This window comes from Stomoxys calcitrans, chromosome 2, assembly GCF_963082655.1.
Source record: "Stomoxys calcitrans chromosome 2, idStoCalc2.1, whole genome shotgun sequence".
Taxonomy (NCBI): Eukaryota; Metazoa; Arthropoda; class Insecta; order Diptera; family Muscidae; genus Stomoxys; species Stomoxys calcitrans.
In genome coordinates this window covers 28793027-28813178 of record NC_081553.1, presented here as the reverse complement: position 1 = coordinate 28813178, position 20152 = coordinate 28793027, and the positions used below count along the sequence as shown (strand labels likewise).

General features: G+C 39.4%; 2 protein-coding genes across 6 annotated transcripts in view; one reads left to right on the top strand and one right to left on the bottom strand.

Moving 5' to 3' along the window:
• LOC106080541 (serine/threonine-protein phosphatase 2A 56 kDa regulatory subunit epsilon isoform) overlaps positions 1-480 on the bottom strand; it is a 73588-nt gene extending 73108 nt beyond the window's left edge. The window contains exon 1 of one of the 4 annotated variants that reach the window (XM_013241949.2): positions 438-480. The gene's annotated coding sequence lies outside the window, so the exon portion shown is untranslated. The other 3 variants (XM_013241944.2, XM_013241946.2, XM_013241947.2) reach the window with 3 other exon arrangements.
• Positions 481-2702: 2222 nt separating this feature from the next.
• On the top strand, positions 2703-18867 carry LOC106080559 (G-protein-signaling modulator 2). 2 transcript variants are annotated; one of them, XM_059362675.1, is made up of 4 exons: positions 2703-2854; positions 2969-3721; positions 3786-4381; positions 16334-18867. In XM_059362675.1, exons 2-4 carry the CDS (start codon positions 3049-3051, stop codon positions 17138-17140), a joined length of 2076 nt encoding a protein of 691 aa, XP_059218658.1. In that variant the 5' UTR covers positions 2703-2854; positions 2969-3048; the 3' UTR covers positions 17141-18867. The 2 variants fall into 2 exon arrangements, with proteins under 2 accessions (XP_059218658.1, XP_013097430.2); XM_013241976.2 differs by having other exon boundaries at positions 2703-2906.
• The last annotated feature ends 1285 nt before the right edge of the window (positions 18868-20152 follow it).

Genomic DNA, 20152 nt, shown 5'->3' with positions numbered 1-20152 from the left:
CGTTTGAGTGAATAAGATTTTTCACGATTACTTTTCAGCTTCAGTAAAAGAATTTTCTTTATATTTTTTGCTGACTTTCTCGGAGAATTTTATGCGTGCTTTTCTTTACTTTTTAATTAATTAATTGATTTTTCAAGTGAATTATTCTCTTTTTATGCTAAGCGTCGTCGTCGTCAATGCGAGCGATTGCGAAATGCAGCTTTTTAGAGCTGGAAAATATTCGCATTTTTTCACTACACACACTTCCTTGGTATTTCTTTTTTTTCTTTTCTGGGGCACACACACAAATGGTCGTTTTTTCGCAAAATAAATGCGAAATTATTGTGATAATTTCTAGCTTGAAGTAGAGTTGCACTTTATTGAGGCCAGTTTTCACAAATTTGTTAGCATTTATAGTAAAAAAACGTTTTAAATTCTTTTAATTTTCTGCGTTTTACCAAGACTCAAGACTTCAGTGTCTAGTGTTGAAGAAAGATGGTTGTTTCAAAACCGGTACCCGATGTGATTACCCAATTTACAAAAAGTAACTATTAGATATGACTCGGTCTAATAGAAAACGTTATACGCTAGCTTTGACAAAAAACGCGTATAAGCTATCGACATGTCCTCAAATAAATTTCACTTTTTGGTACAATTAAACCCCGTTTACACTGCTCTTTAAACACGGTTTAAATGGCTCGATCGTCTGTTTTCTCTGACGAGAGCTTTAAATGCGGATTTAACGAGCAGTGACAACGTTTAGAAGGTAGTCATAAGCCCATCTGATTAAATTTTCCAATTTCAGAGTTGTGTCCTGATCCCACTAGAACGTAAAATGATTTGTTTGGATTTTAAAGGTTTTTCTACATTTTGTTTCTTTTATCGTTTGCGTTTATAATTTTCACGTTTACTATGCTACACATGATAATGCAAATAAAAACTAGAATGTCACTATGACAATGTACAGAAGTTTGACAGCCTAGTGGGACCATCCCCACAGGGTTGTATCGTTGATTCCGTTGTTGTTAGGTTTATGACTGAACCTTCAAATTGGACCAGAAAGTACTTATAAGGTGAAGTCATGCGAACAGGTGAGAAAAATTTTTTTATTTTTGTTTTGATTTTGCAGTAAATCTAAATGTCAGAGGCTTGATAACATAGCTGTAATAATTTTCTAAAATCTTAAAAAGATTTTCTATTTGATTCCATACTCCACACGTAAGGCACAAAGCCGTGTTATAATGATGAAAATACAACTTTAAAATACATTTGTACAAGATAAATTGTAAAACAACGTTTATTTCTAAATCCACATTGACCTTTCATTATCACTTTTTTGCGTCATTGTATGACTTTTGAAGGCAAACACGGTGGTACACGCAAACCGGGAAGACCAAAAGCCCGATGGAAAGATCAAGTTGTGGGAGACACCTCGAAACTTGGTGTCAGAGATTTTAGAATGAGCGCAGAAGATCGAGGCGCTTGGAACGCTATTCAACGTTCGGCTAGTGGAAGAAATATTCTGTCATAGCCAATTATAGTTATAGTAGTATGACTTTTGTTTTTGTTATGTCGTCCAATAAAATGCTGCATATTTGGCATTTAATTAATACACAATTTTCGTGAGAATAAAGACAGTACTAGGTTTCAAGAAAAGCAAGTCAATCAAGGTGGATTAATGAAGGTGGTCTCAAGATGTCACTTCTGTGTTTACATTCACAGCAAACTGCCTCGTTCTCTTTGTTTGTGTATGTGTTTCTCTTTCTCTCATTTTACTTGCACACGTATACACACGAGGGCAAGTTTTTTTGTTTGTGTTGAAACAATGCCAATTTTGTGGTTGTTGTATGTATTCATGCACTACCGTGGAAATTTGTCTATTTTTTCTCTGTATTGACCACAAAATCCGGTTTTATGCCCTTTTCGTTGGCATTTCATTATGTATCAAAATTACCAATTTAAGACACGTACTGACTTCGACTTTTCAGCCGAACAACTGTCAAAAATTAAAAAAATGATGACGAAAAAAATGTGTACACATTCCGTGGAAGTGGCATTAAGTTCTATGAACAATATAAGCGACATGTCGCTGCGCCAAAACAAATTACGCTTCAATTAGTTGCTCACGAAATGGGCAGCAATGAACTCTGCATCTGGCATTTTAATACCGGCACCACCTTTCTTAATCCGCCTTGGTTTATAGTGAGGAAAATGGCAAAAAGAAATTTTAGTGGCAACTTTTGAAACCACTGTTGGCATCAATTTTGCTTGTTTTATTGGTTTCTATGACTTGTTTTTTCTCTTTGATATTTTATTTATTTGCGAAAAAACATAAATCCATAAGTGCAGATAATAAAACGAATTAAACATTCAGCGACTATTCCGAAAGCAGAGTGGAATACCAACCCTTAAACCTTTTATATGGAGTTTGACAGGCGTTCACGTGAAACGCCGAATAGAGTACTAACGCTATTTTTAAAACCATTTTGAAGTTTCAATTTAGGCTTTTTTCAATCAAGGTAGTTTGGTTGGGGGTATATTTTTGTTGTTGTTCTAATGAATTTACCTCTTAGTTGTACCATGAATATTACACATATGTATATGTATGTGTAATTTATAATTTCAAGTGCATCCTGTTGTGCAGCATTCTTTCGACTATCCGACTTGAAAATCGATTATTCGATTCGATTATTCGACCAAAAGTCGATTAGTCGAAAGTCGACTTGTGAGTCTCTGTGAATCATATATCAAGTCAATAGATTCGATTCTTTTCTTGTGTTGTTGTTAAAAAGAAATCTGCTATTAAAAAACGGATCACGGTACGTGGATATCTGGATATCTAGTGGGGAGTGCAGAAAAATTAATGAATATACAGGTACACATAAAAACGTCCTCCCGCACACCACCAACGCGACGCTGTTGAAAACGTAAAAACGATAGCAGCACAGACAGATCCATTGTTTTCATGCATTAACACATATCTCCACAGTCTGCAACAGTTCGAAAAAAAGAAAAGTGAAGAAGTACCCAACGGAGAGTGAGAGCATCATATAGTAGTGGTTGCTTGAGATGTCGTCGTCGTTATCAACATCGGCCGAAAATGTCTCTCTAGGAGCTGGTTGTGGCGGAACTGCCAGTGGCGATAACTCGCAGGATGGTGGTGGTTCCAGCATGTGCCTTGAGTTGGCATTGGAGGGCGAACGCTTGTGCAAGGCTGGCGACTGTCGGGCTGGTGTGGCATTTTTTCTGGCCGCCATTCGGGCAGGTACTGATGACCTTCGGACTTTAAGTGCGATTTATTCACAACTGGGCAACGCCTACTTCTATTTGGGCGACTATTCAAAGGCCATGCAGTACCATAAATTAGATTTGACCCTGGCCCGGTCGATGAACGATAAATTGGGAGAGGCCAAATCGTCCGGAAATCTTGGCAATACCTTCAAAGTAATGGGCCACTTTGATGAAGCGGTTATGTGTTGTGATCGTCATTTAACATTAGCCAGACAATTGGGCGATAAACTTTCCGAAGGTCGAGCCTTGTATAATTTGGGAAATGTTTATCATGCAAAAGGTAAACACATGGGCCAGAGGAATCCAGGAGATTTCGGTGATGATGTCAAAGAAGCTTTGACAAAAGCTGTGGAATATTATCAGGAGAATTTAAAATTGATGCGCGAGTTGGGAGATCGAGGAGCTCAGGGCAGAGCCTGCGGAAATTTGGGCAACACCTATTATCTATTGGGTAATTGGAAATGTTAACAACACCTTTAAATATTCGAGATTAACTGGGGTTAGTTTAATTTCAGGTGATTTTCAGGCAGCCATTGAGCATCATCAAGAACGCTTACGAATAGCCCGAGAATTTGGTGATAAAGCAGCCGAGCGGAGGGCCAACAGCAACTTGGGCAACTCACATATATTTCTGGGACAATTTGAAGAGGCTGCCGATCATTACAAACGAACTTTGGCTCTGGCCATTGAATTGGGTGAACGTGAAGTAGAGGCCCAATCTTGCTATAGTCTTGGTAATACATATACGCTTTTGCGTGAATTCGCCACCGCCATCGATTACCATCAACGTCATCTGGGCATTGCTCAAGAGCTGGGCGATCGCGTTGGTGAAGCACGTGCCTGCTGGTCGCTGGGCAATGCACATTCGGCCATAGGCAATCACGAAAAAGCTTTAAAATATGCTGAATCACATTTGCAATTGGCCAAAGAATTACAAGACCCGGTGGGAGAGAGTACAGCGCGGGTGAATATTTCGGATTTACGTAAATTGCTGGGATTGCCCGAGGTGGCAGCATCACCTGTCGAAGGTGATGATCGCTCAAGTAATACTGATTTGTCGCGTAGCAGTGATGTGGCATCGGATGCATCGGATAACTCACAAGGACGTATGGTAAGTGTGTTGATAGATTTTTTGAAGTGCTTGAAAAAAAACCGAGTGGAATGTGAATTTTATGGCTGTGAATTCTAGGGTCTTTCAAGAAGAGTTGCATGATTTTTTTTATTTGTATAAAAATTGTAAATATTTCTGCTTCAATCCAATGTTTTTCTTGTGTGACAAATGTATATAGGTGTACTTTTTGCAAGGAATCCTAAAATATTTTGGATCTGACATTGACTTTAAATATAGACGTACATACGTGCATATTGAGACGGCTTTATTAAAAGGGTTTTTTGTGACCAGTGTTGCCACTCAAGAAAATTTTTTTCTACCAAAATTTTTTTCTACAAAATTTTAAAAAGTCCTACCTAACCCGACCAAAACCTACCAAATGTTCTACAAACTAAAAATTCAACAGTTACAACCAATTTCAATCCCAATATCCATTTGACCCGTTCCAGGGTCAATTCGAGATTGACCCGATGAAGTTCTTCATCAGCAAGGGATGCCGCCTCAGTGTACAATGCACTGCCACCACAACAACAACAAAATTCAGAACATACGTTCTTTTTCCTGAAATTTGAAGCAGTGAGACTCCTTGTTAAAGTAATTAGCCCCTCACATTGAGGTCAATTTTGGTAGGAACCTACCATAAACGGCCACACTGAAAATTACGTATTTATAGTTACGAAACCTCAAAAAATTTAGATTTCAGGTAAATTAGCTTGGCATTTTTCCCACACATGCTTTGTTTGTTTTATTAATTTGTGGGCTTAACATCCTTCGGTTATAGTTGATCGTTTCCTCCAATCTCTTCCAAATGTTGGTTTATTTATGACCCCTGTACAGACGAAAGCTATCTCATGCTTTCAAATTTTAGTTTGTTTATCACCCTATTCAAACTAAAATATGCCAATATGAGTTTTATTTGTTTATAAATTTGTTCAATTTATATAAACAATTGTGTTGCCAAAAAAAAAAAACATTTTGTTGTCTAACAATAGTGCGATAATAATTAATTTATAAAAATATCTTTAAGTGTTGTACAGTTGTTGTTGTTGTACGTATCACTATACGTGTATAATCATATATATGAGTATAAAATCCAAAAATATGATGAATTTACAAAAATTGTACATACAAACACCATGAAGCCATGAGTAAACAACAAAATGTTCACGTAAAACAATCATGATTATGGGTCATGTGTTTCTTCGATATTGCTAATGTGAAAAAGTATATATATTCATTTGTTGATTTTTCGTGATTAATTTTGATAGGTGTAAGGATATTGTATTGGGTTGCCCAAAAAGTAATTGCGGATTTTTCATATAGTCGGCGTTGACAAATTTTTTCACAGCTTGTGACTCTGTAATTGCATTCTTTCTTCTGTCAGTTATCAGCTGTTTATTTTAGCTTGCTTTAGAAAAAAAGTGTAAAAAAGTATATTTGATTAAAGTTCATTCTAAGTTTTATTAAAAATGCATTTACTTTCTTTAAAAAAAATCCGCAATTACTTTTTGGGCAACCCAATATATACTGATTATGAACGATGTAGTTTTGGACTATTGTTGTTGTTGTTGTTGTAACCACATTTTCATGCGGAGGTAGCGATCCTCATTAAGCTCTTATAGGTTAGCAAGTAAGTTCCGGTTTATAAGACCATTGGCCGCGGGAACATAATGACCTGACCGTTAGTTATTTGACTAACTAACTAATAACTAACGGTCAGGAACGGTCAGGAATTCAGTAGTTTTTAGAAAACTGATCAGAAACCGAAAACCCATAAAACGGTTTTAGGTGTCAATTAACAGGTTTTTTATTCACCTTTATTCAAATATTTCGCTAAAGCGTAATACGCAGCTCTGCGTATTACTCTATGTAAGTGTTGCGCTTAGAGGCATAAAAACGTTGAACGCCTGTAATCAAATACTGGCGAGAACTTGAGAAAAAATTTTTCAGCGGTAGTTGTCCCCTCCTTATGTTGGCGACATTTGTGCGATACTTTGCCATTTAAAATTTCCTCCCCACCCAGGTGTCGCGCTGCGGAATGCCGTTAGGAATCGGCTATAAAAAGGAGACCCAAGCGTGGCATATTTCGCGCGCATTTATCATAAAGAAGCGATGTATATTTTGAGGAAATTTGTCGTCAACATACTTCATATGTATATTTTGAGGACATTTACCGTAAACAAGCGGTGTACACTTTGAGGACTTTTTATCAAGCATGGTATACTTCGAGGACATTTAAACAAGCGTGGTATTCTTCGGGAATCCTCGGATTATACCTCGTGGTGGACATATGAACCAGCGTGGTTTATATAGGGTTGCCCAAAAAGTAATTGCGGATTTTTTAAAAGAAAGTAAATGCATTTTTAATAAAACTTAGAATGAACTTTAATCAAATATACTTTTTTTACACTTTTTTTCTAAAGCAAGCTAAAAGTTACAGCCGATAACTGACAGAAGAAAGAATGCAATTACAGAGTCACAAGCTGTGAAAAATTTTGTCAACGCCGACTGTATGAAAAATCCGCAATTACTTTTTGGGCAAACCAATATTTTTAGGACATTTAAACAAGCAAGGTATGTTCTGAGGACACCGTAACAAGCTTTGTATATTTGGAGTAGAGATGTGCGCGTTAGTGATTTTTCGCTCACGCTCACGAGAAAAAAATTTTATTCACGCACAACTTTTTTATGCCGACTCAAGTTTACGCATTACGAGAAAAAATTGTACTCACGCATGACTCACGAGAAAATCACGACTCACGAGTAAATCACGACCGACTAGAAAATCACAACTCACGAGAAAATCACGACCCACATGAATATCGCAACTCATGAGAAAATCACGACTCACATTTGAACTCATGAAGCAAATATTTTGCCATGAAGCGAATAATAATTGTTTTGCGTCTCAAATCGTACATCATGCGAACGTACGTATATTTATGCATAAAATGCAGCAGCCCTGTATAAGCACTTATTTGCTCTTTTCCTTTTTTGCATTTGTAGACAGATTTGAGAGCATGCGAACAAATTTTTTTTCTCTATTTTTTTTTCGTTGTTGTTGTTGTTGTTGTAGCAGTTTATTGTGTACTATCTTTCGTCTGCTTGATTCTATTGAGTGTCAAGACCCAGGAACTCCGCGACTAAGATGGGGTGCGTCCACAGGGATCTGGGTCTGAGTCGAGTGGGTCTGGCCGGGCAGTTAAACAGGTGACGTGTATCGTGCGGTCCCTGGTTACAGTCGGGACATACATCTTGCACGTCGGCATCAATCCTAGCTCTGTGGGAATTGAGGCGGCTGCATCTGCCGGAACGTAATTGAGCCAGAATCACTCTGGTTTGCCGGGGGAGGTCGATTTCTTCGGGTGCAATGGGTGGCGGTCGTACTCCAAGGACTACATTCACCCGGTAGCCAGTTAACGCGTCTGCTACCGTGTCTGCATGAATGTTGTTCAGACCCGCTTGATATGCCGCTTGATCTAGAGGTTCTCTCTTGTAGCGCTGGACCTCACGCTCTAGATCATGTAGATCTACCTTAAGGCTTCTGGGCGGTGGGTATCTATCCACAAGATGATGATTTGGATGATTTCTGCGATAACAGCCCAAAAGGTATTGCTTAGACAGCATGTAGTTATGTCTTCGCACTGGTAGGATCTTTGTCTCCTGGTGGAGGTGGTCCACATGAGAACTAAGGAGGCAGCCCGTCGCAGTTCGGAGGGCGGCATTCTGACAGATCTGAATATTATTCCACTGCGTGTCACAAAGCTGACGTGACCACACTGGCGCTGCATAACTTACCACAGACCGGCCAATTGCTTTGTACGTGGTCAACATGGTTTCTTTGTCTGCACCCCAAGTGCTGCCAGCGAGTGACTTGAGGACCTTGTTTCTACTTTTGACTTTATTGCAGATTGCTGTGGCATGTGGGGAGAAAGTGTAGGAGCTGTCAAATGTGACGCCAAGTATTTTGGGACACTTGATGGTCGGAATCAATTCTCCATCGACCATCACAGTCAGCTCAGAATTCACATCACGCGTATTTGTAGTGAACCGTGTGGCTGAAGATTTGGTGGCGGATATCTTCAGATTTCTTGCAGCGAAATATGAGGCAAGCTCGTTGAGGTAGACGTTCAACCTATCGCAGATGTCATCAATGGGTGGGGGGCCTGATGCCAAGATCGTACAGTCGTCCGCATATGATACGATCTCTATGCCGTCTGGAGGAGGTGGGATGGAGGAAAGGTAGAGGTTAAACAGAGCCGGAGATATCACCCCGCCTTGGGGAACTCCCTGTTTCACTCTACGGTGTTTTGACTTCTTATCCCTAAATTCCACAAATGACTGGCGGCCACACAGATAATTCGCGACCCAACGTTTAAGGCCTGGCTGGATGGACGTGTTGGCGATGTCCTCAAATAATTTGGCATGGCTGACCGTGTCGAATGCCTTCGATAGGTCCAATGCCACGAGGACCGTCCTATCACATGGCCTGGGTTGATTGAAGCCACGGCAAATGTGTGTGGTGATGGCATGCAAAGCTGTTGTTGTGCTGTGCAGTCTCCGAAATCCGTGTTGATGCTCGGCGAATGGAAATTCTCCTACGAGGCTCGGGAGGAGTAATGCCTCAAGCGTCTTAGCCACTGGTGAGAGAAGGGAGATCGGTCTGTACGACTCCCCCAAACTCGGGTCTTTACCAGGCTTCAGTAGCGGGATCACTCTGCCCATTTTCCAGACATCGGGAACTATAAGAGTGTTCAATGACAGGTTAAGGACAGTGGTAAGGTACTCAACTCCAGGTAAATCCAGATTCTTCAGCATCAATGTAGAGATTCCGTCGGGGCCCAACGCCTTGGAAGATTTGGCGCCACGGATGACATTCGTAACTTCGCCCACGGTAAATTGTGATGGCTGTTCATCGGCTCGGAGACCACGAATACGGCGAATGGCTCTCCTCCTTGCCCTGTCTCTCTCGGGATGCACGATAAATTGACGGTTGAACAACCTGGCGCATCTCTTCGGATCAGTCACGGTTAACTCGCCAAAAGTGACTGAGGTCCTGTCGTCCCGTCTACCGGGGTTCGAGAGAGACTTAACAGTGGCCCACAATTTGCCTGCACCGGTGCCTAAGTTACATTGCTCCAAGTGTTCCAGCCACAAATTCCGCTTATGTTCGTTGACTACCCTGTTTATTTCCAGATTCAGCTCGCTGATTCTGGGGTTAGCGGGGTCCATAGCACGAATCCCATCACGCTCGTCTGCGAGTACCACTGCTTGCGCCGGGAAATTGGGTCGCACTTGCGGTATTCGACCGGCTGCAATAAAGCGAGCGGCTGCTGCGTTGATGATGTCTCGGAATTTCCTCTCGGCCACAAGCACATCAGAGGGGGGTGGCAGTTCATTGAAGCGGCGATTGGTATACTCTCTGAAGCCAGTCCAATTGGCCTTCTTATAGTTGATGAACGTTCGGCGCTCAGAGGTTATGAAGTCGGGTGGTCGGTCGATGGTGAGGATTATGGGGAGGTGGTCTGACCCCAAAGAGATGACGGCTTGCCAGGATACGTCACTCAGGAGATCAGGGGATGCGATTGAGATGTCTGGCGAGCTGCTGCACCTCCTCGTAATCCTAGTGGGGGCATCCTCATTCACCGTGCAAAACGTGGAGCTATCTATCTGCTCTGCCAAAGCTATGCCACGCTGGTCGTTGCCTAGGGGAGAATGCCATGACGAGTGGTGTGCATTGAAATCCCCCAGAACCAGACGACTATGGCCAGATAGCAACCCACTTATGTCGGGGCTGTAGGCCTGGCCATTAATCGGGACACAGCTGCCAACCGGCGGTATATACACGTTGTATATCTCTATCTCGGCAGTACCAGACTTGACTGCTACCCCCATACATTCCATGTATGGGTCACTAGCGTCAAGCGCAGGCGAGATAGGTCTATACTGCACGGAATGGTGTATAACGAAGGCCAATCCCCCACCTCCATTCCTTGAGCGATCCTTACGTAGCACATTGTAGCCGTGACAACTGTGCAAGCTGCAGGTGTTAGTCAGCTTTGTCTCCTGGATCGCTGCGACCGTTATGCTCTTCCGACTCATAAAATCCACAATCTCATCAATCTTGCCTCGCAGTCCATTGCAGTTTAACTGCAGGAACGATACATTTCCCGACACTGGCCTGGCAATAGTAGGGCTAGGATTATGGGGAGGTGGTCTGACCCCAAAGAGATGACGGCTTGCCAGGATACGTCACTCAGGAGATCAGGGGATGCGATTGAGATGTCTGGCGAGCTGCTGCACCTCCTCGTAATCCTAGTGGGGGCATCCTCATTCACCGTGCAAAACGTGGAGCTATCTATCTGCTCTGCCAAAGCTATGCCACGCTGGTCGTTGCCTAGGGGAGAATGCCATGACGAGTGGTGTGCATTGAAATCCCCCAGAACCAGACGACTATGGCCAGATAGCAACCCACTTATGTCGGGGCTGTAGGCCTGGCCATTAATCGGGACACAGCTGCCAACCGGCGGTATATACACGTTGTATATCTCTATCTCGGCAGTACCAGACTTGACTGCTACCCCCATACATTCCATGTATGGGTCACTAGCGTCAAGCGCAGGCGAGATAGGTCTATACTGCACGGAATGGTGTATAACGAAGGCCAATCCCCCACCTCCATTCCTTGAGCGATCCTTACGTAGCACATTGTAGCCGTGACAACTGTGCAAGCTGCAGGTGTTAGTCAGCTTTGTCTCCTGGATCGCTGCGACCGTTATGCTCTTCCGACTCATAAAATCCACAATCTCATCAATCTTGCCTCGCAGTCCATTGCAGTTTAACTGCAGGAACGATACATTTCCCGACACTGGCCTGGCAATAGTAGGGCTAGGGTGCTGTCTTTGCATAAATTGCCGTACGGGAGAGGTCGGGGGGGTCACATAGTCCGACGACGAGGACGCCGAAGGCGACGACGTGTTTTTTTTTCGTGATTGTCTCGTGTGTCTTGATTTTCTCGTGAATCGTGATAAGTGTCGTAAGAATGATTTCACTCACTCATGCTCACGACTCACGAGAAAATTACGACACACGAGACAATTACGAAAAAAAACCAAAAAATAAAGAAAAACAAACTTGTTCGAATGCTTTCAAAATGCTCGCATGCTGCACGAAGAGTTTTAATACAATCATGGTCACGCACGATCACGTGACACCTTTAATTTTGAACACATTTAAATAAGTGTTTAATATTTTAAAGACATTGTAAAAATCGTTGAAACAAACGTGGCATATTTTGAGGACAATTAAACAAGCATGGTGTATTTTGAGGACGTTGAAAAAAAGCGTGGTGTATTTTGAGGACGTTCAAACAATCGTGATGCATCTTGAGGACATTTAAAAAAAACCGTGCTATCTTTCGAGGACATTTAAAAAATCGTGCTATATTTCGAGGACATTTAAACAAGCGTGGTATATTTTGAGTTCACTAAACAAGCAAATGTGGTGTATTTCGAGAACATTTAAACAAGCGTGGTATAATTTAAATACACTAAATAAGCAAATGTGGTGTATTTTGGGGAAACTAAAACAAGCAATTTTGGTGTAGTTTAAGGACATTTAATCAAACAAATTATATATTCTGAGGACATTATATATCTTAAAGAAATTTAAACAAACTTGGTACATTTTTTTAAGAATTTTCAAAAAACGACATTATCGTAAAAAAAGGATATTTACCGCAAACAAGCGGTGTATACTTTGAGGATAATTACATAGGGCATTTAAAAAAGCGAGGTATATTTTGAGGTAGTTAAAATAAGCGTTGAATATTTAGAGTAAAATTAAGAAAGAATGGCATATTTCGAGGGCTTGTAAACAAATGTGGCATATCTTGAGGACATTTAAACAAGCTTGATATATTTTGGGTACATTTAAATGAAAGTGTTTGTTTTGGGAGGCCACCGTAGCGCAGAGGTTAGCATGTCCGCCTATGACGCTGAACGCCTAGGTTCGAATCCTGGTGAGACCATCAGAAAAAATTTTCAGTGGTGGTTTTCCCCTCTTAATGCTGGCAACATTTGTGAGGTACTATGCCATGTAAAACTTCTCTTCAAAGAGGTGTCGCACTGCGGTACGGCGTTCGGACTCGGCTATAAAAAGGAGGCCCCTCATCATTGAGCTTAAACTTGAATCGGACTGCACTCATTGATATGTGAGAAGTTTGCCTCTGTTCCTTAGTGGAATGTTCATGTGCAAAATTTGCATTTGGTTTTTTTTGAGCACATTTCAAAAAACGTGGTCAAATTTGAGGAGCTTTCTAAACAAGCGGGGTTAATTTTGGGGACATTTATTCGTGATATATTTTGAGGAAATTTCAACAAGCGTGGTCTAGCGTGAAATATTTCGAAGACTTTTATGCGTGATATATTTTGAGGTCATTTGAACAAGCGTTAATTATTTTGAAGACTTTTTAACAAGCGTGGTATATTTTGAGCACATTGAAATAGCTTGGTATATATTGATAACCATTAAACAAACGTGATCTATTTTAGGGATATTTAACAAGAGTGGCATACTTTGATAAGATCTAAGCAGTCATGGTATAGTTTGAGGACATTTAAAGAAACATGGTATATGTTGATTATTTTTAACTCGACCTTATTTATTCAATATTGTTGTTTTTAATTGAAGCTCGAGGTCTTTCTGGTTTTCCTCTTTTCTTTATTATTTATGCATCGATATTTCGTATTTCAATAAAATGCATTTTCAAGATATGATCTACAACAAATTATATTTATTTTTCAACTATTGACATCACTTTTTCTACTTTCTATTTAGCTTACATATCTAAATGAAAAACAAAACATTAACAAAAACTTTCAATTAGACAATGACGAGCAAGACCACTAACTGTTTTCTTTCCTTTTTCACAAAATTCATTTGGAAATTCAGCTGTTTTCATTGAATTGGAGTGCGAATCTCATGCCAAAAAAAATGTTAGTGGTCTAGGCAGTATTTTCATTCAATACTTTTTTATGGAATCGGAAACTTTTTTGGACCCGACAGCACTGTTATGAGTGTCTGCTTTTGGAAAAAGAGTCTAGCCGCTCAAAATGTGGATAAATACTCTTTATATTTAGAAAATAAAACTGCACAACAAAAAAGTCTCGCAAATACCTTTCATTTGAGTCCCATATTATTAGTAAATATGTCCGATTTAGGAGTGTTTTGGGGCTTGGGGTGGCCCCCTAGTACTTGGTCCGACAATTGGATATCAAATACGTTTTCTTATCCTAAATACCTTTCATTTGAGTCCCATATTGTGGTGATTGGTCTAAACATATGTTTGGTAGGTTTTAGGGAGGGGCAGCCCCCCTAGGTACCCCATCCGAAATTTGGATACCAAATTTTTATTTTTAGGGTACTATATGAAAGCACACAAAATTTCGCTTAAATCGCATCACCCATCTTCGAGATCTGGCGTTTCTGAAAATTAGGGTAAGGGGGAGGGTTCGCCCCCCCCCCTTTAGATATCAAAAAATGTAGTACCCTATTTTCACCACGGGGTCATTATGCACCATTTGTGAAAATTTCAAAAAAATCGGTTCAGCCGTATCTGAGTCTATAAGGAAACACACAAACATACAAACAAACAAACACAAATTGATTATTATATATAAGATTACCTTTTTAAAATCTGTTATGGATATTACTATTTTCGTGATTGAGGCAATTTCAATTAAAAAAATTAATTGGGTTCATTAATTTCGTGATTGAAAACGGTTTATGTTATGAAGCGTGATATATGCTGAGGACATCTATAGGTCGCTTACGTTGAGTTGCCAGCGGTAAAATTTGTTTTAGAAATTTGTATAGCTTTATTCAATAGCTAACGTTTTTTTTTTAACTTTTCTTTTCTTTCCAACAAAATTTTGAAATAATTTTAAGCAGCTTTTATTTTGAGACATTTAACAAGCTTTTAACTGAGACTTTCAACCATCTTTTATTTTGAGACATTTAAATAAGCGTGGTTATTTTTAAGTCATTTGGACAAACGTAGTATATTGCAAGGACATTTAACCAAGAGTGGTTATTTAGAGCCAACGTGGACTAGTTAGGGAACACTTAAGCACGCGTGGTTATTTGAGAACAGCGATGGACAAATAAACACATCATATTGCAAATTATTGTGTACGTGCATAAAGCTGCAAACATTTGGGGCTAAATTGCCATTTCTTAGCTACATCTGGCAGATAGTTTGTAAAGATTCTGTGATTTAAATACAAATACACTACTATCGCCATTTTATCGTTCATCTACTGTTATTGGTTCACATTTAAAAAAATAATATTTTGTTGTTGCTTATGAAACCAACTTAAAAGAACACAGCCAATAGGAGTAAGTAAGTAAAAATTTTATTTTCTTCTTCTTTTTCAATAACATATGAAAAAACATAGGAAACAATATAACAAAAAGACTTGAAAATAAAAATTCGGCAAAGCCCGGCCGGGATTCGAACCTGGGTACACGAAGCAGCAGCGGGAGTCGTTTTCGTTGTCTAGCTTTCGATCAGCCATCAATACAACTTCCAAAGGATGCACACAATTGACATGTGTATGCCATGGAAGCTAAGTAGTCGTATAGAGAACAAGTCTATCGCCACAAAGAAAAATACATGCGGTGAACAGCTAGAGTGAAAGGGGTCAGACTAGTGTAAGTGTCGTGCTTATATCGTACACACGTGTTCGCGGTATATTTGATATAAGTATGACCTACCAATCTATGGCCCTTGAAGCCTCCACACCTAATATGACCGATGAGTTGTTCTAACCAAATGATGAAACGAGTCCCCTAGTGGTTGGTGTTTGTTGTAATCTCTGGCTTTCCTTTTTCATTGCAAAAATCTCCGAACGAAAAATTGTGAAATTAAATGATCTTCGCTATAACAGGCAAAAAAATTTTAAAACATATGACAATGTTTTAATTCTCTCCTCTTTAATTCAGTAGAGCGTGCAGCACAGAAAGATCGATGCGTCTCCCAGTCGTGATTTTGGCTATCCAAATCCGCTTCACTGCCATATCCTTAGTTATATTCAAATATGAACTGATTTGGATCATTTTTGGTTTACATATCAAGAAACTGGAACTTTAAAATCCAGTTTCAAATCTCAGCGAAGTCATGTAACAATGCGCCTTTGATGGTTTTAAGACCCTATATCAGTACATCTGTGTACATGGCAACTATATCTACATATAATCCCATCACGACCATATTTGGCATGGTTGTCAAAGGTCTTCGATGGTTTTTTGTTTTTTTCTTATGTAGGCATACTAATCTAGTCATTCCGTTTGTAACATCTCGAAATATTGATCTGGGGTCCTAGATCATTATTTCGAGTATGTATTCTTGATCGTCTCGACATCCTGAGTCGATCTAGCCATGACCGTCCCTCTGTCGAAATCACGATAGCGGTCGAACGCGTAAAACTAGGCTCTTGAAATTTTGCCCAGATACTTTATATTGATGTAGGTCGTTGAGGATTGCAAATGGGCCATATCGGTTCAGATTTGGATGTAGCTCCCATATAAACCGATCTCCCGATTTGACTTCTTGAGCCGCAATTTTTGTCCGATTTGGCTAAAATTTTGCATGTGGTGTTCTGTTATGAGTCTCAATAACTATGCCAAATACGGTCCACATCGGTCAAGAACATGATATAGCTTCCATATAAACCGATCTCCCAATTTGACTTGATTTATGCGATTTTGCAAATACTGTTCTGTTATCATTACCAACAACTTGTTTTTTTTTTTTTTGGAACTGTGTATTGCACCAACACCATTTTCTATATCCTTTTTCCATTTCAATGAGTTATTATGGACATTGCTAATGAATACCTATGGTCTTGTAAAAATAAATTCAATTCAAATGCTATTTCCTTTCATTTCTAGGTTCGCGTGCGACGTCAAAGTATGGAACAATTGGATTTAATTAAAATCACTCCCGATGGCAAACGTCAACAGAAACAAGATGGCAATAAGTCACGTCCACCCATGGCCAAAGCACAAGATGATGATTTCTTTGAATTGTTATCTCGTTCGCAATCAAAACGCATGGATGATCAGCGTTGTTCGATTAAAATCAATAAACACAGTCATCAGGGTCCAAACGCCTCGGCTTCCTCTGTGCCAGCTGCTGCTGCAGCTGGAGGTGGTGCAGCAACACGCAAACCATTGCAACAACACAATTCGATACAAAACAATAGCACAGCCTATGCCAATGGGGGTGGTGGTGAAGCGGTTAGTGGGGGAGCTGTTGGTGGTCTACCAGGTCTGAAAACCAATGCTAGCAATAATAATGTGGCCAATGCAACGTCATCCACAACATCCTCATCGGGACATCCACAGCTGATGCGTAGTGCAACGGCCACCGAAAAAGTCGATGATGACTTTTTGGATATGTTAATGCGTTGCCAAGGCTCCCGCCTAGAGGAACAACGCTCTGAATTGCCCAGACCAAATGTACTCATTGATGCTGAAGCACAACCACGCAGTAGACCTGCAGGACGGGGTACCACAGTGCCCGATGAGGATTTCTTTTCATTGATAATGAAAGTACAAAGTGGACGCATGGAAGATCAGAGAGCAGCTATACCCATAACAAGGCGAGATGGTCATAATGCCGCTGCTGGAGGAAGTGGTGGCAGCAACAGCAGCGCTGGCGCCAGTGTTGGTGGTAGTGGCTCTTCGAACAAGTAATTTTTCATAACACGTAGATAGTCTTGTACGTAATCCAATCCTTCCCCCTCCTCTCCACTGGCCTCACTCGCGCTACCAGGCCCCATTTGTATCTCCAAAGTGATTCCATTTTATTGTCATACAACAAAAAAAAAAAAAAAGAAAAAATTCTAAGCTATAGATCAGCTCCCTTAGTTTTGGTCGTTTCTTAATTTTATTTTAACTTTATACATTCAATTATTTAACAATTCCACATTATTTATTAGAGCAAAGCAAATGCGTTATAACCTAGTGTTACTTTCAAGTTGTAACAAAATCTATAATATTTATATATATATTTGCACTTTATTCTATGTTTCTAATATTCGAAATGAGAGTGTAAAGTGAAATGAAAACTGGCATTTATCTAGGCGCATTTCATATCATTTCTCTATGCAATTACTTTTAACTCTATCCATCACTCCCGTATACACCCTTTTTTACACATCCTATTTCTCAGAATACACTGCTCCATCATATTATTGTAATAACAAGAAGAAGAAGAAGAAGAAGAAAAACAAAAAAACAACACAAATATTTATATACTCCTTTTTAGAATTTATATGAAATTTACAACTTTTTCAAAGCAAAAGCAAAATATATATATATATATGGAAAAAAAACCAAAAAACAAAATATTCTTTTTCTAGTTAAAGAAAAACTAAAATGAAAACAAATCTTAGATAATAGTCAAACAAAAAGAAGGTCAGAACTTACACAATTGCCCCAAATAAGGAACTTCATCCCTCCAAACATTTGGAAGTGACTTTCTCACTCCCTCCCAGAATAGTCACTTTTTAGGTCCTTTTGAATGATAGTTTGTAGATATTTCATGATTTGAAACAACAAAATACATTACTATCGGAATTCTGCCATTCATGTTCCGCTAATTAGTTTCTCATAAACAACTGTTATTGTTTCAAATTTAAAAATAGATTTTTTGTTGTTGTTTTGAACTCTAACTCAAAAAACACCACACAAGTGAATATATGTTTACTTAGCCTCCTGTAATGAAGAAAGGCGGGTAGCACAGAGGGAAAGCATACGCCTCACAATCGTAAGGTTGGCTGTTCAAATCCCAGTCAGGGAAAATCTTTGCAAATAAAATCTTCGACTTTAAACTCGATTCGAAAAAGACATAAATTAGAAAGAGAAATAAAAATAAGGCTCACTCTAACTGGTAAAAAAAACATCAGGCCAAAAAAAAAAAAAATATTTATTTTTATTAATGACGTCGATAATCGAATTTAAACTTTTTTTTAGTCCCTATTTAGTCACTCATGGGTATATATCGCCAAGTGGCACGTTTTCTCCCGTACCGAGACACTAATTAGTGTAAAAAATGATATCGCCTGAGATTGTTTTTAACTTCCTTGAGTGCAGATTTAGTAACTCGCACGATAGAAAATGTTTGGAGGGGTATACAGCATAGCCACTACACACATACATACATACATACGTTCTCTAATTAACTCTAAACAAAACATTTACATAACAGTAAACAAACAACAAACAAAAAGAAGATGAATAAACCAAACCAAAAAAAAAAAAATGCAAACAAAAAACGAAACAAAAACCCTAAAGGGATGTAAAAAGGTCAAGAAATATAATTGATTGACCTTTTATATCATTTCTACTCGAAACAAACTAAAGAAAGGTTATATCAATGTGACTTCCATATAGTTCTCTTTTTCTATTAAAAACAAAAACCAAACTAAAACTAAAACCTCTTATGGTGTTTTCTTATATACATCAACTAAATAGAATATTCGCTGAAATTCAATTGTTCAAATTGAAAAACCAAAACTCAAAACTTGTGAGTGTCTCAAAAAGCATTTTACCATTCTTATAGAAACCTTAAAACCCATACACACACACCCACACATACTCTATACACGCCCACTCAACACCTATACATTTATAGCTATCTTAAAAAGAGATATGACCATTTCACCCGCATGAGTGTCTCAAAAAGCATTTTACCATTCTTATAGAAACCTTAAAACCCATACACACACACACACACATACTCTACACACGCCCTCTCAACACCTATACATTTATAGCTATCTTAAAAATAGATATGACCATTTCAACCGCATGTTTACTGATTTTGGCAGACTGCTAAGAGTGCTGTTTATTTTTTTTTTTCGTTTCTCATAGACATCTGAAAAACTCATAAAAGAAAATTTAATTTCCTGTGCCAAATCTAAGGTGCTAAGTACCTTGTCCCTCTATGTGCAAAAATATTTGAATAAATTTTTTTTTATATTAAAATGGTTCTCGAATATCTTTTGATATGCTCGCAGATTGATAGATGGATTAAACTAAATGGAATAAATGACGATAAGGGTAACATGAAAAATGATTCGGGAGATCGTTGATGCCTTTATATCAGGGTTGACTGAAAGTAAAGGCCTAATCGTGAAAAGGCCTCTGGGGGATGGCCTAAGCATTTAACGGAATATTTTAGGACCCCATGAGAATTTTAATAGATGAACCGAGTTTACACTGTTCTTTAAATCCTAATTTAATGGCTCGATCCCTTTATAAAATAAGCTGATGAGAGCCTTAAATCCGGATTTAATGAGTAGGCCACCGTAGCACAAAGGTTAGCATGTCCGCCTATGACACTGGACGCCTGGGTTCGTATCCTGGCGAGACCATCATAAAATTTTCAGCGGTGGTTGTTGTTGTAGCAGTGTGTTATACACTGAGGCGGCAGCCCTTGCCGATGAAGAACTCCATCGGGTTAATCCGGTACGTACAACCGGCTGCCATGGGTGGTTATCCCCTCCTATTGCTGATGACATTTGTGAGGTACTATGCCATGTAAAAACTTTTCCTCTAAAAAAGGTGTCCCACTGCGGTACGCCATTCGGACTCGGCTATAAAAAGGAGGCCACTTATCATTGCCATGTAAAAACTTCTCTCCAAAGAGGTGTCGCACTGCGGCACGCCGTTCGGACTCGGCTATAAAAAGGGGGCCACTTA

Bases quoted from the DNA above. Each gene is read 5' to 3' on its own strand.
- LOC106080559 (XM_059362675.1), top strand. From the start codon at position 3,049: ATGTCGTCGTCGTTATCAACATCGGCCGAAAATGTCTCTCTAGGAGCT. The intron at 3,722-3,785 runs GTAATTGGAAAT...GTTTAATTTCAG, and splicing joins CAACACCTATTATCTATTGG to GTGATTTTCAGGCAGCCATT. The intron at 4,382-16,333 runs GTAAGTGTGTTG...TTTCATTTCTAG, and splicing joins ATAACTCACAAGGACGTATG to GTTCGCGTGCGACGTCAAAG.